Source organism: Eptatretus burgeri, chromosome 3 (genome assembly GCF_056783735.1).
Source record: "Eptatretus burgeri isolate ZD-2024b chromosome 3, Ebu_testis_v1, whole genome shotgun sequence".
NCBI classification, from domain to species: Eukaryota; Metazoa; Chordata; class Myxini; order Myxiniformes; family Myxinidae; genus Eptatretus; species Eptatretus burgeri.
The window spans coordinates 78616620-78634375 of NC_140963.1; the positions used below are offsets into that span (position 1 = coordinate 78616620).

Below are 17756 nucleotides of genomic sequence, written 5' to 3' on the forward strand. Positions count from 1 at the left end.
AGATAACTACACGTATAACAAATGAAACTTTATTTCATAAAAGAAATGCAAATACTTTCATATTGCACAAGCACCGAAAACCCGCAAAGCTTCAACGCAATTGCTTTGACGACAAAACCTCAAATACTCAACAAGCGAACAATCAATAAACGGAACAAGAAAATGGAGAAAATGGTTTTGATTTGCAAGAAACCAAAAAAACAAACAATTTACTCTCACCCTTTGGAATGCTTTCCTCAATTTGAATTATGAACTAAATCGGCCGCGACTCCTTTCCCCACCGCCCCCCCCCCCCCCGTCTTAGAGATGTACGCTCCCCCTACCCATATCCATAAAAACCACGTTTCCAAAATTCCAAAGCAAGTGTAGAGAATTTGGTCACAAAAAACAGAAAGATTAAGATTAATTTTTTTGAAATTCAGAGAATGTCAGGTAGTTTAACTCAACCTGAGCTCAAAATTAATCAAAAACAATGCACGAGACAACAACGAAATTATAAAACAAGCTGCTCATGTTTAAAACCTCAAGTAACCAAGCCACGTTCATGACTGCTCCATTGGTGAAGCTGCCACCTTTTTCACCTCGTAAGTGCTTCAACATTTAGTCGTCGTCTTCTTTGTTAAGATGGGACTTCAAGCTGTCGAGAAACAAAGGATCAGAACCCTCACAAAGGTGTAGGATGAGAACCCTCATAATACAGCAGAGCTTGAAGACCATTCCTCCCCCCCCCCTCAATCCCCATACTTATAGCTTGTGAAAGGTATCACAACCACAACCTCGTGCACACCTCACCTATCCAAGTAGGTATGGACATTATCGTATCCATGAAATTTTGCAAGGTGGATCAGTATCCCAGTGGCGCAGCGACCGTCGCGCTGGCGGCAGAAGCTGCAGTTACAAATGCCACGGCATGTAGGGCAGCACCAATCCTGTGAGGGGGGAAAAGGTTGGGGAGAGGAAAAAGTTAGGGTGGAAGAAGGAAAGCAAACTGTGGACACAACAAAATTGCTTTAGTTGATATGGGTGAAAGTAAGTGGGGTGGGGTGGGTGGGGGTCACTCTCTTTCACTTTTATTGTTGAGCAGACAAAGTTAAAGATGTCAGTTACCTGGAATTTTGATTGGCATTCTATTGTTCAGCCTGATTCTTGTTTTTCTACGACCTCCCTCATTTAGCTCCTTGCGATAAAGACCATCTTTCTACAAGTTTTTAAATGTTTATGTGAATATCGATAAATGACCATAGTGTGCAACATTGAGAGATAATGTTAATTGTGGCCATGAAATACTTGAACACAGCAGCTGCACCATTCCACTCTCTGCTGATCTGGAATTGATTAGATATAGGTCTGCTAAATGGAACACATCCTTCAATCAGAGGAGGAAGAAGAAGAAGAAAAAAAACAAAAAGGAGTCTCACCTTAATCGCTTTGGAAGGATCATCAAAACAACTACCATCTTGTTCCTTGGTCATCCACTAGAAGATGTTCAGAGTCTTGAACTTGTAGGCCTCACCATCAACCATAATCTTTCCTGGTATGACCACAGAACAAAGCTGACCTCCAGTGGGCATCCTCCACCAATCTAAGTCTCTCCTTGGAAAAGCAGAGCTACTCAGTCGACAAGGCCTTCATCCATAACTCAATGGAGTACTGCTCTCTGCTACGGGCAAGTGCTCCAGCTCGCATCCATCTCTCCTAGATTGTGGAATCTAAAGATCTCAATTATTGGACTCTCCCGTGACGAGGCCGAAGCATAGGGGTTGTTGTTCTCACCTGGCAGGGAGGTCGGTGGTCTCTTTATTTAATTTTTTTAACCACCTCTTTTCCAATATTAACAAGAATCTGAAGTGAAATAATGAGTATCTGCCCTGAATCTGGGAGGTCAGTGGTTCAAATGCCATCAGAGTCATACCAAAGAGTAAACATCGGGGCAATACCCCTGGGCGCTCACCTGGTAGCGGCTGGATAAGATAACCAGAGAACCATTGGAAAGCATGGATGACCCACAAAATATGTAACGGAGAAGTAAATACCAATGGTTTTTCTTTTCTTTGCCACGAACAAACTTTGGTACGTTGCAAGTGATGAAGGTTATCAAGTTTCATCAGAATTGCATGTGTAATTTGAGAAGACAGCAAATACCTATTTGGGGGACAACCCCCATAGGGCCTGATTTTTGTAATTCCATGATATGAACAAGCAACGTTGTGGTGAAGTTTCATCGAAATCTTAAGTGCAGTTTCAGAGAAGGTGAAAGTATTTGTGGAAGGATGGACCACATGCCATCCCAGAAGCTCGGAGGAACTTTCCAGGTGAGCTAAAAATAGGGGCAATGCCCCAGGGCACCACTGGTAAGTGTGGATGATACCCAAAATATGTAAACTAGCTGATGGTTTGAACAAGCTTGTGAAAGCACCACACAGGGATGATTCCTACCACGTTGCATCTAAATCGGGTAAATACTTTTTGAGAAGTCAAAAGTAGTGATCCCAGAATCGGAATGACCTTTAACCTTTATACTGACCTACTTAATATGAATTTTTTGATGGGATTTGCAAGGCATAAGGAGGCCTTGGTTCTCAGAAGTTCTCATAAATTTGGTGAAAATAAGACTTGGCTTCAGCATCACGGGTGATGAAGGTTGTGGTCAAGTTTCATCAAAATCGTGTGGCTTCAAGGAAGAAAGCAAATACCCATTCTGGGGAGGCATCAAGACACCCCTCCCCCCTCCCCTCCTCCTCAAGACCCTGACTTTTTTTTTTTTTTGAAATCCGTGAACAAGGTTTAATCCATGACATGTAATGAACGTTGTCAAGTTTCCTCCCCTCATTCTGCTCGAAGCTTGTTCATACAATACAACCCAAATTTAGCACACAACCAAACGGAGAACAAACTGCGCACAGGACACCGCACTTACTGGATCGAGCAGAGCTTCGCGCACGTCCTCGCCATAGCGGTTGCGCAGGCAAGGGCCGCAGAATTGGCCGCGCACCCCAATGCAATTATCATTGCGGCAGGTGGTCTTCGTGTCAGATGTTTTCTGTCGACACTGATGGCAGGTGGTACCCTGCAAAGTATGACAGAAGAAGAGGAAAACATGGAAAGATATACACCGGTTATTTAAAACGACCATCACACATTTGATAGCCACAGGAAAAAGCCCAAACATTCTACCGCAGTCATTTGCTCAATCGCACTGGCAAACTGGGTGCAGGGTTGTGCAGACAACAACTTACGTTGATCTTGTCATACAGCTTGTGGCTGGTAGATGTGGCTATGTTGTTGAGTTCCTCATTGGTCACATCCTCCACACATCGGACCTTATGAGGAGTGGTCTGCATTGATTGGTATCTGCTCTGGCGCCGACGTGGCTGGTCCTATTCGATACAAAGACAATGGTCGGTTCCAATTAACAAAGTTTCACAAAAACTTAGCTCCAATTAAAAACAAACATCGATTCGCTCATGCTGTTTTACTGTACAATATCCACCCCTTCCCCACCCCCAAAAATGCATTAAAAAATATATATATACATATATGAAAAACAGCTGATGGACTGGAGATGTCAGATGACGATTCATTCACATCTCCACTGATGCACAAACCGCACTTCCTGTCCATTGGTCCTCACTTGCCAAATTTGAATGGAACTACAACCCAAACAGGACATCCCATTATTATACACTGCAGCAGAATAGAATCTGCTCAACAAAAGAAGGTGAGTTGGATCAAACCATTTTGAGCAGTTTCCATACAATAGAGAACACTGGTGGAACTCGACCTTGTGTGGTGCTGTGCTCGACCTCGGTGAGCTGCCCTTCTGAGCAGAGTCCGAGTCAAACCGGTCGCACCGTAGTAGGTAGCAAGCCATGAGATTGGCCAGCACGTGTAGCGTAGGAGCATGTGGTTCGCAGCTACGTTAATGTCCTCCAGCATCCATAAAATATGCTTCGTTATACGAAGCCAATTTCAAAAGCGGAAGAACTTCAACTTCAACACAGCGATGCCGAAGCCAGAGAATGAATTTTTTTTTTTTTTTTTAAATAAAACAAAACATCCAATGCTCTTGGAGATGAATAATTTTTTTTGGTCTCTGCATTCAATTAACTATCGATTTGATGTGCTTTCCTGCACTTCCCAGTCATTTAATCGATTTACACCAGGGACGTGTTCTGGTATCAAGCGGCTTTGCCATTGCTTTCTAAGCCGGCCTTTCGGTATCATCCGCTTTGGAAAGCGAATAAGAGATGGTTCGTTATGTTCACAAAAACGGCCACTGTAGGAGGATTCAAAACGATACAACCAATGGAATGTTCAGAAGCACAACCATGTTATATATACTCATTATATTATTGAAACATGCATTTCATATTTTAATTTTTACTCGACTTTGCATCCTAATTTTTCAAAATTTATGAATGTACAAAACCCCCTCCAAAATTCAGGGGAAGATCCATCGATAGGCTTTGTTGGCGAGGGGTGGGAGGACAGCTCCTTCATTACCTCCACCACCGAAGGTGAAGGAAGTGATGTTTCCATCCCTTTCTGGTTGTGTGCAGGATATCTCAAAAGTTGTGCTCGGATCCGGATGACATTTTATGGACAGGTTGGGTGTGTGTGACAAGGACGAATTGATTAGATTTTGGGGAAGACCCGAAATTATTTAACTTATAAAGTGATTCTTCACCATTGAGAGATCGGCCCAAAACCGATATACAACACAATTTCTCAAAGTTGCGGACGGATTCTGATGAAACTTGGTGAACACGGGTGTGCGACAAGGAAGAACAGATTCGATTTTGGTGAAGACCCGAAATTATTTAATTTATAAAGTGATTCTTCACCATTGAGATCAGGCCAATAAACAAATATAGCAGAACTGGCAGAGGAAAAAAAAAAAAAAACCACATGGATCAGGCATCACGTGGCGGAGGTATGCGCTCTACCGAGTGCCCTTCTAATTTAAATTGAAGTACTGCAAAACTGGAGGATCTTGGAAGTATCATGGGAGGTGATCTGTGTTCTGCAGTGTTTAAGTATAAAGTTAAATTTAAATAAGATGAACATTGGAAGTCGAACAAATTAATTTGAGCCAATTGCTTAAGCCCGCTTTTCGCTTCGTGTGCGCGTAGTCGTCATGTATTCCTACATGCGTTGTTGACACAAGTTGTTGGAAGTAAGTTTTAATTTATTTCTCATTGCTGTATTTTAACTTTCCCCAATAGCCTACCCATTACCCCTCAAATTACAATTGGTGACCTTACAATTCAATTTTCCAAGTTCATGCTATATTCCAAACACAACGACCATATTATCAAAGCAGATTGAAGTCTCAAACACAGAACGCCGGCAACCATGAGAAATAAGACCAGCACCAACCAGGTCATAATCTTCATCGTCTGAGCCTTTGCGCTTGTAGCAGAGTCGTTCTTCCAGGCTAAGCGGTGGCGGCATCTCAAAGCAATCCATCGAGAGGGAGCGCGTATGGGGACGGGACGTGCGCTCCGGGTTGCGTCGCAATATCTCCCGTGTCGAGCATGCTGAGCGCCGAGGCTTCTGTCACAAAAATGGATACGGTGGGTGGGGGGAGGTTGTTAACACGAGGATTTAAATACAGGAAGACCACACAGCCACCAGACCAGCATGCATTTCAACTCGTCACCCAGTCCATCAACTCACGGTGGGCTTTTTGCTTCCAGGTAAAGGGCAGCTTGCCAACAGACCGGGAACAGATTTTAAGTCAGCCAATAGATGTGACAGCTGCGAACAGACAAAGAGGATAACTGTCAGGTAAAAAAAAAAAAAAACCACAAACCTCAAGCAGGTTTAATGTGAGCACAACATCTTCCATCTCTCAATCAATCCATCTTTTAAATGGACCATTGTCATTGGCCTGACGTTACTGAGTAATTAAATGGGGGATTCCGGGTTGGTCAAAACCGGGATTTGGGATCCTGATATTTCAATTTCTGGTTAACAGACCTGGAACATGAGCATTTAAATCTTTAGACCTTATCCTTACACCACCTGCACAACAATAAAAACACCTTCATTATTAATTGCCATGTCCCTGCCCCCTTCCAACCACATACCAAAGCCTTGTTTGCCTTCACGTTGAGAGCCCTTTGAGCCAAGAAATCTGTCTTCGCCTCAGAATCGCTGTCCGACCTTTCCGGGTCTTCGTCGGTGTGGCATTCCATCCCAGAGACTTTCTGCCCGACCCGGTTCCCACAATCTACCTCGACCTTTGCTGGCAGCCCCGATCCGGGGATGGATCGGCGCAGGCTCGGGTCTGCATTTAAATGCTGGAGCTCATGCTCCTGTGACATTGGTTTCAGGGCGACCCTCAGCGAGAAGGATCTAGAGCCGATGATCTTCCTTGCCTTCTCATCCCCGGACGACTCTTCGCTCATGCTGGAGCTGGATTTCACAGTCTGCGAGCACAACAAAGGATTGCAATGCTTGTGACACATTTGTAAATGATGAAATTGCAAACAATGGCTCCAGAATAAAGTTCTGTTCAACAGTCTTACAGCTGGTATTCAAACACTTGGAAATTATCCGTGTCCAATGTCTACGGACATGACGGACAAGCGTCTCACCATGGTGTTTAGACGAGCGATGTCAGATTTCAGAATTCCCTGAAATTCCCCAACGGCAGCAGCATTACATGGAAGCTGCGGTCGGATCGTCCTTCCAAACCGATTCTGCAGATAGGAGAAAAACCAAGCTCAATTAAAATCCCCCCAAAAACCAAATTTCTCACTAAATGCGTCGTTTAATCCACAATCCTGAACCATGGGAACGGCAGTGCAAATTGTACACTGCACGGGGACGCCATTAAACCATTCCTTCAAACATTCGTGAATCAATTAAAAAAAAAAAAAAAAAAACACAAATGTAAAAGTCATGGAGAAACCTGGAAGTGTTCATTGGAGGCGCAGCTGTCGGAACTGTCCTCCGAAGTACTCATTTCCATGGAGGTAAGCTCCGTGTTCCTGAAACCGTGGAACTTTTCATCTTCTTCCGACGAAAACAATCGAGCCAATTGGCTTTGCTGGGGAGAGAGATAAGAGACAAAGACTTATGAAGATGAGGTGAAGTCACCAGCACGGACGTCTCACTCACGTACTTAAATAAAAGTCGAACACCAAGGTGGGGTACATTCAACCGGAACAGCTTACAAGTTTCCTTAATCATAAATAAAATGGCGAGCACATTCAACCAGGACAGTTTACAAGCATACTTGGAGTACAACTAGCAAGTATCAGGATGAGATGCATCCAATCAGCTCATTTTATAAGTGTATAAATAATAGAAACGGGCTTGAGTAGCAGTACGGTGTACATAAAGCTAGCACGGCTTAGAGGTTTCGTGAATAATAAGTATAACTAACTGGTTAGTCGCAGGGTGGAGCAAACCGAATTGGTATGGATCACAAGTAAATGCAAGTTAGCAAGTACCACGGTGGAGCGAGCACGACTGGAATGACTTACAAGTGCATTTACCAAGTTAAACTGGTTAGCGAGTACCGCGGTGAAGTGAGCCAGAGCGGTGCGACGAAACAAGAAAAATTGAAATTGGTAATAAAGTAACAAGTGCAACTACATATCTAATCTGTGACCACAAAGTGATCACCATGGGTAAGCCTCCCCTGGCACCTGCGATCCAATGATGGCCATGTTGTTTTCGGACAGTCATATGACCTTGACCTTCGGCATAGATTGTAAATCAAGAAAATTTGTCCCCATAAAACTCAACATCATGGAAATCTAAGGAAAATTATTCAAGTTATGAGCGAAAAGGAGTTTTTTTTTTTTTGTTAATTAGGTCACATTCCGAAAAAGGAGGTCAAGGACACTAATCAAATATCAGGTGCACAACTTCAATGCAGGTACACTATTGTGATGCAAGAACATCTTGGAAGGTCAAGCGGTCATTAAGATTCCTCATTGGCAAAATTGAGCGATGATCAAACCGCCATTTGACCTTGACCTTTAACCCGGAGGGGTACGACGTACATCAAGCGTAAATGCGGTTTGCTCTCGGCTATCTTGGGAGGGTAATTTAGTTCCGATTGGACAAATCTTACTCGAGTTATGGTGAAAATAATTCCATAATTAGGTCATGACTTTTAAAATGTCATGGTCAAAAAAAAAAAAAAATTCACATCAACCCACAAACTTTGTATTCCCATTATCGATGCAAAATTTCATTCCCAAAATCCCAGCCAGCTCCGAGACAGAAAATAAGTAAAACACAAAAAATTGTGGATTCATACCCTCGGGGTCTAAAAAAAACTCGGAGGTACCATTAAAAATGGGGGCACCAATTGTAGAAACAAACCCTACAACAGGTACAAGGCTCCCCTATCCCACAGTGGGGACAGGTTTAATTAGTCAGTACCAGGCTCAGCCAGAATGAACGTTGTCCTTCGTGTTGGCAAAGTATCAAAAACTCTCGAGTCAAATGGTTGTCGATAAACTACGTTCACAACCATTACAAAAGCAACAGTTAATAAGTAATCCGGAAAATGGGGTTGAGTAAATCGGTGACGTCACAAATGGAAGATTGGTTGAACAAGCGATAAGGAACATTACAGGACCGATCGAGGTTTCATCGATTCACTTCAACCAGAGAGTCGTACCAACAGGGCTCTTATCGGAACCCAGGCGTACATTTTGATATGTTATTTTGATTTCAGTTACTTCTCCACCGAGGGTGAAGGAGGTCATGTTTCAACCCCTCTCTGTTTGTTTGTGTGCACGATATCTCAAAAAGTTGTTGATGGATCCAGATTAAATTTTGTGGACAGGTTCGGTGTGGGACAAGGACGAACCGATCAGATTTTGGTGAAGATTTGGATCCGGCAACTAGAATTTTTAAAGCGATTCTTCATCATTGACAGATGGGGCTCAAAAAATGATATGTAGCATAATATCTGAGATGTATTGGGCCAGATACGTTCTTGTGGATCAGGCATTACGTGGCGGGGGGTTTGCACTCTACAGAGTGCCCTTCTAGTTTTTATCACGTTTGTTGACCTTATCAATAAAACACCATGTTTAGTCATTGATGTGAAACTTTGGCAGATTTCGTGAAGTTGAGTGGTCTTTGAGTTGGGGTCCGAAAAGATCAGGTTATAAAATATGTTGGTAGGATAAATGTTAAGCACAACTACTCCATATCATATCGATGGTGATAAAAGGTAGCATCACGTGGGAATAGTGTATATGGTATTGCTGAAGCGCAAAACCAACTGGCGATGTCCGTTATGCCGTATCTAACCAAGATTAGTCCGTCTACAAACGGGCCTTGGTTCTGAACTCGCAAGATAAGGCAAAAGGGCTGTAAGGGGCTGGGACCGATTCCGCACAGAGGGGGTGGAGCCACATTACAATCGTTCAACAACAACAACGAAATCCAACACAGGTGGAGGCCATTCAGCCCATCATGCCTGCGCGAACACCACACCAACCCAAGATCCAAGAAAGAAAATGAAAAAAAAAAAACAAGTCTGGAGACGACGATGGTTCATGAGTGGTATTTGATGATTACATGTAGATAGTTTCTGAAGTCAAGGATGAGACAATGTGATAATGTTTGACCAAGTTATAAAAATGATCAACATGATGTGGTACGAGTGACAGGTTATGAGCTGCAAAATGTCGAAAACCCGGTTTCGTTCAATAACTTTCAAAATTTGACCTTTGCATAACCTTTAAAGGTCCCAAAACAATGTTGTGGACATTAACATAAGGAAACAGGATACGTGCTATAGCTTATGGGAGTTAGTTCGTCGAAGAAGGTCGAAAACCCGGTTCGATTCCCACAACTTTGAAAATTTGACCTTTGTGAACTTTAAAGGTCAAAGGTCAAGGATTATGACCTTTGGTGCAAAACTTCCTCTGGAACATTCCAGGAACAATATAACATCATATAGGCTAGATGGCATTTCGCACTCCTCGGATTATCCATACTTTGATGAAATCAGCGTAAAAACAAACTTGAAGGGGGCGCCACGGGCAAGGTGTTTGAGATGGAGCAAAAATGGTTTCAAGACTTTAGGTGGGGAATGACCTCAAGATTATGGATAAAAAAATATTGTCATCCTCGCTCTCAAAGTTTGAGCGGTCGTATGATTTTTATGTCAAAATTCGAAATTTTATAAGTTCGTGACCTTGTGACCTTGACATGAAAATAAATAAATAAATAAAATCGAGCTCCGTGGGAGTATGCAGGTGCCATTGGGCTAACCAAATACCGAAACCCCTGTCAGATTCGACAAACCCCCAAGGAGAAGATGCAAATTGAAATCGGCTACCCCCTCAAAACACATGTTTTTTGGGCGTGGCTCCGCCCACAATGGGCACACCATGCCCATTCTCAGGGATCATGATATAAACCTCCCACCAAAATTTTATCAGGATCGCATCAAAACCCACGGAGCTATGCTCGGGACAGATGGGCAGACAGACAGACGGACAGACCCATAACGAATATAGTGATCACTTACTGACTCGTGAACCAATAGCAGTTTTTTTTTTGTAAATTTTTTCTTCTTTTCTTCCCTTTGGAGAGGGGGCATGTGCTTGGTGAAAAACACACATCAACTACACAACCCCCCTTAACAAGACCCCCAACAGCACTCCATACACAATCACCCATCAATATCCAAACTACCGAAAAGTCTGATCAACATCCCCATAACTTCCAGGTACCTATCTAATTCTAATTTAAACTTATCTACTTTTTCTGCTGCTACTACCTTTCCAGGGAGACCATTCCATGCATTCACTACTCAGAGTAAAAGACCCCTGCCTTACTACCGTCTTAACTCTCCTCTTTACTCTCAATCTATGGCCGCTGGTCCTATCACTCTCTACTCTGTTGAATAATTAATCTGCACTTATTTTATCTCCACCTTTCATTATCTTAAATATCTCTATCATTTCTCCTCGGAACTGCCTCCTTTATAGTGTATACAGCCGTGTCTCCTTCAACCGCTCCTCATAGCCGAGTCAAGTTCGGCCCGGAATCGATCTAGTTATATATCTCTCAGCCTGTGGCTGCTGGTTGCATCATTGGTTGGGACACGGCTATGCCGCTGATACAGTGTCCCCTTACCAGTACACTGGTGCTCATTTTGCCGACCTCAGAAGGATGACAGGCTGAGTCAACCTCCTGGTGTATTTTTTTTTTTTAATTCAGTGGCCAACGGGGCTTGAACTCAGGACCCTAGGATCCCAAGCCACCACCCTAACCACGAAGGCAACACCAGGCTTCGACCTGCATTGAACCCTCTCTGTGGCATATATGTCCTTCCTGAGTTGTGGTGACCAAAACTGCACACAATATTCTAGATGTGGCCCTCACTAAATTCCTGTACAATGTTAACACCACTTTTTGATTTATAAATGATCCCCCTCCGAATACAGCCTAAAACCCAATTTTCTTCACCTGTAGCTGCCTGGCACTGTGCTTCCTGCTTACCTCCCGTATCTATTACCACCCCCAGATCCTTCTCCTGTGTGACACGCTCCATAATTACCCCTTGCATCCTGTAATCTCTATTTTCATTGTTCTTTCCCATCCAACACATTACACTTGCTCAGGTTAAAGTTCTTCTGCCGAATCTATGCAAGTATCAATACTTTCCTGAATCTGATCATCACCCCCTCTGCTATCCACCGAACCTCCAATCTTTGTGTCATCTGCAAATTTGGAAAGCTTACTCTTTACCCCATTATCCAAATCGTTGATGTAAATATTGAATAGTAATGGTCCTCATGGTCCGAGTACTGATCCCTGAGGCACCCCACTACTTACATCCTCCCACTCACAGCCACTCTTTGCTTCCAATCACTAAACCAGTTTACAATCCAATTAGCTACCTGACCAATCACTCCATAAGTACTCACTTTGGCTAACAAGCTCCGATGTAGTACCTTTTCAAATGCCTTCTTAAAGTCTAGATATACTATGTCCACTGCCTTTCCATCATCCACCCAATCAGACACTGCTTGACAGAACTCTAAAAGATTTGTTAAACAGGAACTACCTTTGGTAAACCCATGCTTGACTATCTTTAATTAGTTTGTATTTGTTTTAATGGTTCTTCATCTGGTCCCTATAAATTAATGTGTCCAACACCTTCCCAACAACTGAAGTCAAACTAACAGGTCTATAGTTTCCCAATTCTTCTCTGGATCCTTTATTAAATAATGGTTACATTTGCTACTCTCCAATACTCCGGTACCTGTCCTGACTCCAGTGAACTATTCAAAATATCCATTAACATCTCACTTACCTGCACAGCCACCTCCATCAATACTCTCGGTTGCATATTATCTGGACCCGGAGCCTTACCTACTCTTAGATTACCCAGCTGTTCCTTTACTTCCTCCACTCCAACCTGGATCTTCTGTAAAAGCCCTTCTTCACCTTCTTGATAGTTACTCCCAGCTATTGGCAATTCTCCTGACTGTTTTCGTGTAAAAGTTGAAGAAAAATACCCGTTTAATAAGCCTGCCATCTCACTTTGATCACGAACCACTCTGTCGGTGCTATTCCTCAATGGGCCCACACTGTTCTAAACCTGTTCTTTTCCCCTGGTATATGTAAAGAAAGCCTTGCTGTTATGTTTAATATTCTTAGCCATGTCCTTCTCATCCTCTCTTTTAGCTTGTCGAGTTATTTTCTTAACTTGCCTCTGTTTACTTTGAGAGTGATATCAATCTAACTCCAGTCCTGTAATTTTAAACCTAATAAATTCCTTCTGCTTCTCCTTCATAGTGTTCCTTATCTCACTGCTCACCCAGCCTGGTCTCTTTCTGCTTGTAGTTTTACACCTCATTGGAATGTACTTACTCTGCACTCTACACATTTGCTCCTTGAAGGTTTCCCATTTCTCTGATTCTGATTGTCCTGTTGTAAGAGTCTCCCAATCTGCATCACCCAACTCTCTCTCCTCATACCCTCAAAGTTTTCGTTCCTGAAATCTAATAGCCTTACCCAACCATCCTGAACTCTAACTCTCAACAGAATCTTTGCACACACAATGTTATGGTCACTTGCTCCTAAATGCTCCCCGACCTCCACCTCCTCCACCATAATGGGATCGTTACTGAAAAGGAGGTCGAACACTGCATTCCCCCTTGTGGACTTCTCTAAAAACTGGGTTAAAAAGCAATCCTGGACTAAAACGAGGAGATCCTCATCTGCTCTGCCCTTTCCCTGTTCCTGGACCCAATCTATCCCTGGCAAGTTAAAATCCCCCATAATCATCCTCTTCCCTTACCACATGCCCTTTTGAATTCTTCATCTATTCCTCCTTCCTCTTCTTCCTTCACACCCGGAGTCTTATATAAGCATCCTACCAGTATCTTAGTGTTTTTACAATCTCTAATCTCAACCCATACAGAATCCTCAACATTTATTCCTTCCTTAATGTCACCCCTTTCTCTTGATGCAATGCTGTCCTTCAACCAGATTGCTGCTCCTCCTATTCTCTCCTTCCTATCACACCGATACACCTTGTAGCCTTCTAATTCTGTCCTCCAGTGACTCTCCTCCTGAAGCCATGTCTCACTCACTACAACTACATCATACTCCTCACTATCTACTTTGGCTTCAAGCTCTTACATCTTATTAAACTTCTGGCATTGGTATCGAATATATTTAACCTTTTCCTTCCTGAAATTCTATTTTCCTGCCTCGACTTACTGATCGCAATTACATCATCAGTTCCTTCCTTAATACCTTCCCCACCCTCCGCCGACCTAAAAAAGCCTGAATTCCTTCCTCAATTCCCACTGTAAACATTGCTGCCCCCTTATATTTAATATGCGGCCATCATTCTGGAAATACTCCCTTTGTCCCCTAAATGATTCCCACCCGAAGAATTCAAAAGGTCATGTGGTCAGGGAAGTCGCGACATTAACCCAAATATCGGGCAAAATTGCAATCAAACTATTAAAATGTACACTCGAATTCCCAGAGAAATACGTCTGCACACGTTACGTAATGACGTCACGAAAGATCGATTCCATTAAAATAATAAAATAACACAAGGACAAATGTGTCCAAGAGCAGTGTCCTAAAGGCAATAACAACAACAACAACTTCCGATATTTCGTCACGTGCATTGATGGAGCCAATTGCGAGACCCGTCATGGAGGCTATTGTTCATGACGAGAAAATCGTGTATTTACGAAATTACAATACGATAAATGAAATAATCTTTAAATAGTAACGCGAACTTTTCGAAACTTTAAAGCAAATGTCCGAATATATTTAAAAGTTCATGATAGATGCTCTCAAAAGGCACCGTCTATGTGAGGATGTGTACATGTGTTTAGTATTTAAGGAGATCCGGATCTTGTATATAAAAGAGACGAGTCTAAAGGTTGAGGAAGAGGAAGAGGAAGAGGAAGAGGAAGAGGAAGAGGAAGAGGCAATATCAAAGGAAGAGGCAATATCAAAGGAAGAATAAGAAGCAACATCAGAGAAAGAAGAAGAAGAAGAATAAGAAGAAGCAACATCAGAGAAAGAAGAAGAAGAAGAAGAAGAAGAAGAAGAATAAGAAGAAGCAACATCAGAGAAAGAAGAAGAAGAAGAATAAGAAGAAGCAACATCAGAGAAAGAAGAATAAGAAGAAGAATAAGAAGCAACATCAGAGAAAGAAGAATAAGAAGAAGAATAAGAAGCAACATCAGAGAAAGAATAAGAAGAAGAATAAGAAGCAACATCAGAGAAAGAAGAAAAATAAGAATAAGAAGCAACATCAGAGAAAGAAGAAAAATAAGAAGCAATATCAAAGGAGGAAGAAAAAGAAGTAACATCAGAAGAAGAAAAAGAATATCAGAAGCAGAAGAAGCTCTCTGAGAGCCAACGTTCGAGACGCGGCTAAAAAAAATTTTTTAAAGGAAGCGACGTCATCAGTCGTCACAGTCACATGACTCGTGACGTCAATTTCGCGCCAATAATTTCGCGCGCTTTCAGGTCGCCATTCTGCAGCGAGACCCCATCATTACTTTGCTTCGCAAAACGGCAAGACGTTAGTTTCACAAAGTCTACAAGCGGACGGAAGGTTGAACAAGGCGCACACGAACACGAAAAGGTGTAATTAAGGCGGAAAAGTGAAAGGAAGGTTTAAAAAGAAAAAAAAAAAACTTTCAAGTTGACGGACGCACGTGTATTTCGTCACCGTATCGCTTACAGAAAGCAAATCGGCTTTAAATACCCGAGTGATAGCGCAATCGCTTGTCGAACCAACAATAAAATGCTCCTTCATATATGTAAAAAATTTACATGTTAAAAAAAAAAAATACATGCAAGGGATAACAAAACAACGGCATGAAATTAGTACGGAATAAAATCAGGATATATTAAAACAAAACTGGAAACTAAAAAAACCAATTCCTTACCTCCTTAAATGCGGTCATAATTCGCGCTAACGGTCAACTTTCTACAAACTGAACCGCGAACAACAGATGAATGTAATGGGATCCACGCCCCCCGAGGCTTTAAAACAGGATCAGGGAGGATCCACTCAACTTCCGAGGAGGGGGGGGGGTGGAGTTGTGGAACAACGAGGAGTCAACTCCCTCGTGATTTAACACGGAAATCCCATGTTATAACGACGGAGTTAATGAAATAGGAAATTATTTTAAAAACCGCTTGGTTCGATAATTGTGGTCTATCGCTCATTTACCTTCACACATCGTCTCACAACCCCCTCCCAACATGCAATCGTCCGTTGCATAAATAAGAATATAATACGACTTGCGGGAATCGATTTTGCCAGAACGAAAACAAAAAATCTTTTTCTCTCTCAATTTTTTTATTTTTTACTTTCAACGAATGTCGAGCTGTACGGCGTTTATTAAATCGGTTTATCCGGTGTCGTGAGCACGTGGTTGTGCAACAACGAGGATCACCATGAAACTTTTCTTTCTTCATGTTTAAGAAAAGCAGTAGAAAATTTTAAAAATATATAAATCCGACGAATATTAGTCCGATCAAATGAGCTTCGTGCCGATTTTAATTGGATTTTGAGAGAAAAACGGCCGACGGACCTCGACTCTGCCGCTAACTATACCGCCAAGGTTTACATACACTGCACATGTAGCAATAAGTGAAAAGGTTTCAGTATGATCACGTCCAGGCTCATGAAATGGACTCAATGTGGAATCCGTATGAAGAAGACTCCTCCAAACCCCCTTTTCATTCTCTCCCCGCTCTCCACACACATCCTGCACTGTCTTTGTCTCGAATCGTCCTCCCAACTCCCGATCTCAGGACTATAAAGCGAAGTAATTTCTGATATCAATGAATGACATGACAGTGACGCTGCACACTGTACTGGACTTCAGTCCAGTCGTCGCTCCGATCCTGGAGAAACATCCTCGGTTCAAACAGGCTGCATCGCGGAGCACGCCGACCTTTGGGAGCAGGTTTAGGCGGTTGCTCTGCGGCGAGTGGTGGTGCAATGCCGACATCAACACGAATACGGACCCCGGGTACTCGGGCAGTGCAGCGAGTGGAGTTTAGGGTTCGTCCCCCCCCCCCTCTTATAGCACCTCAACCAAGGTTGGACGGACTCCGGCTCGCTCATGGCCGACTGAACCATGTGACAGGATTTTTGTCAGGAGTGGGCAAGACGATCAATCCCACCTGACCCTTGACAAATGGGCGGCGGTACCATTTGGTGTTGTACCTTCAGTTTTGAACATGGTCATGACCCATGGGTCTGCCCAACTCCAAGCAGGTTTTTGCAAGTTGCTCGATTTAAATCGATTTATTTCTCTGTTTTAACTTCTTTCTTGCTCTTTCCGATGTCCACTGCACCACGACGAGCCCACCGGTGTGCTCCATGACCCATGAGCTTGCTTATCGCTCGTCATGACAACCACTCCAACGACAAGGTTGATGAGGAACGCCTGGCTTGGCAAGCGATAGCAAGCTGATTGGTGATGGAACAAACCCCTGACGTAAACTGCGCTGCCTTTCAAAATCCCTGCTGAACCTGTTCACCGAGGTCGCTCGTTGATGAATCCAATGTCGTCCTTGAAGATGGCTTCCACTGCCATTCCAATTCATAACGAGGCCAAATGTGTCCAAGAGCCGCGTCACAAAGGTTTTGTCTTCACCAGACGAAGAACAACAACAACAAGAACAACAACAACAACAAGAACAACAACAGCGCGGAGCTCTCTTAGAGCCACTTTTCCTCCGCGAGACGCGGCTAAAAAGGGACCAAGTCAGGGTGCCAAAACTGTCCACTGGTCTACCTATTATCAACCACTTCCAAAGTTAGAGTCCTCGACCTGTCCACCTCCCCACATACAAGAACAAGGCTCATGGAAGAGCAAGGTTCGATAAGCAGTGGGGTGGTGGGGTTTAACCGTCAGGATATAAACGAACCGAAGAGAGGAGAGAGAGAGAGAGAGATAGAGAGAGATACATCGATACATCGATAGAGATAGAGATAGAGGGATATATAGATAGAGAGATACATAGACAGAGATAGATAGTTAGAGAGATACATAGACAGAGATAGAGATACATAGAGAGATAGAGAGATAGAGATACATAGAGAGATAGAGAGAGATAGATAGACATAGAGAGATACATAGACAGAGATAGATAGATAGAGAGATACATAGACAGAGAGATAGATATATAGAGATAGAGATAGAGGGATAGATAGATACATAGACAGAGATAGAGAGATAGAGAGATAGATATACATA

The 17756-nt window shown here is 42.9% G+C and overlaps 1 protein-coding gene across 1 annotated transcript; it reads right to left on the reverse strand.

Annotated features, from left to right (window-relative positions):
* Window positions 1–15: 15 nt before the first annotated feature.
* CDCA7 (cell division cycle associated 7) lies at window positions 16–15584 on the reverse strand. The gene is made up of 10 exons (XM_085874142.1): window positions 15429–15584; window positions 6920–7057; window positions 6603–6707; window positions 6093–6434; window positions 5680–5760; window positions 5380–5556; window positions 3237–3377; window positions 2918–3067; window positions 793–929; window positions 16–637 (listed from the first exon to the last, which is right to left on the reverse strand). Exons 1-10 carry the CDS (start codon window positions 15444–15446, stop codon window positions 601–603), a joined length of 1326 nt encoding a protein of 441 aa, XP_085730268.1. The 5' UTR covers window positions 15447–15584; the 3' UTR covers window positions 16–600.
* Window positions 15585–17756: the final 2172 nt, after the last annotated feature.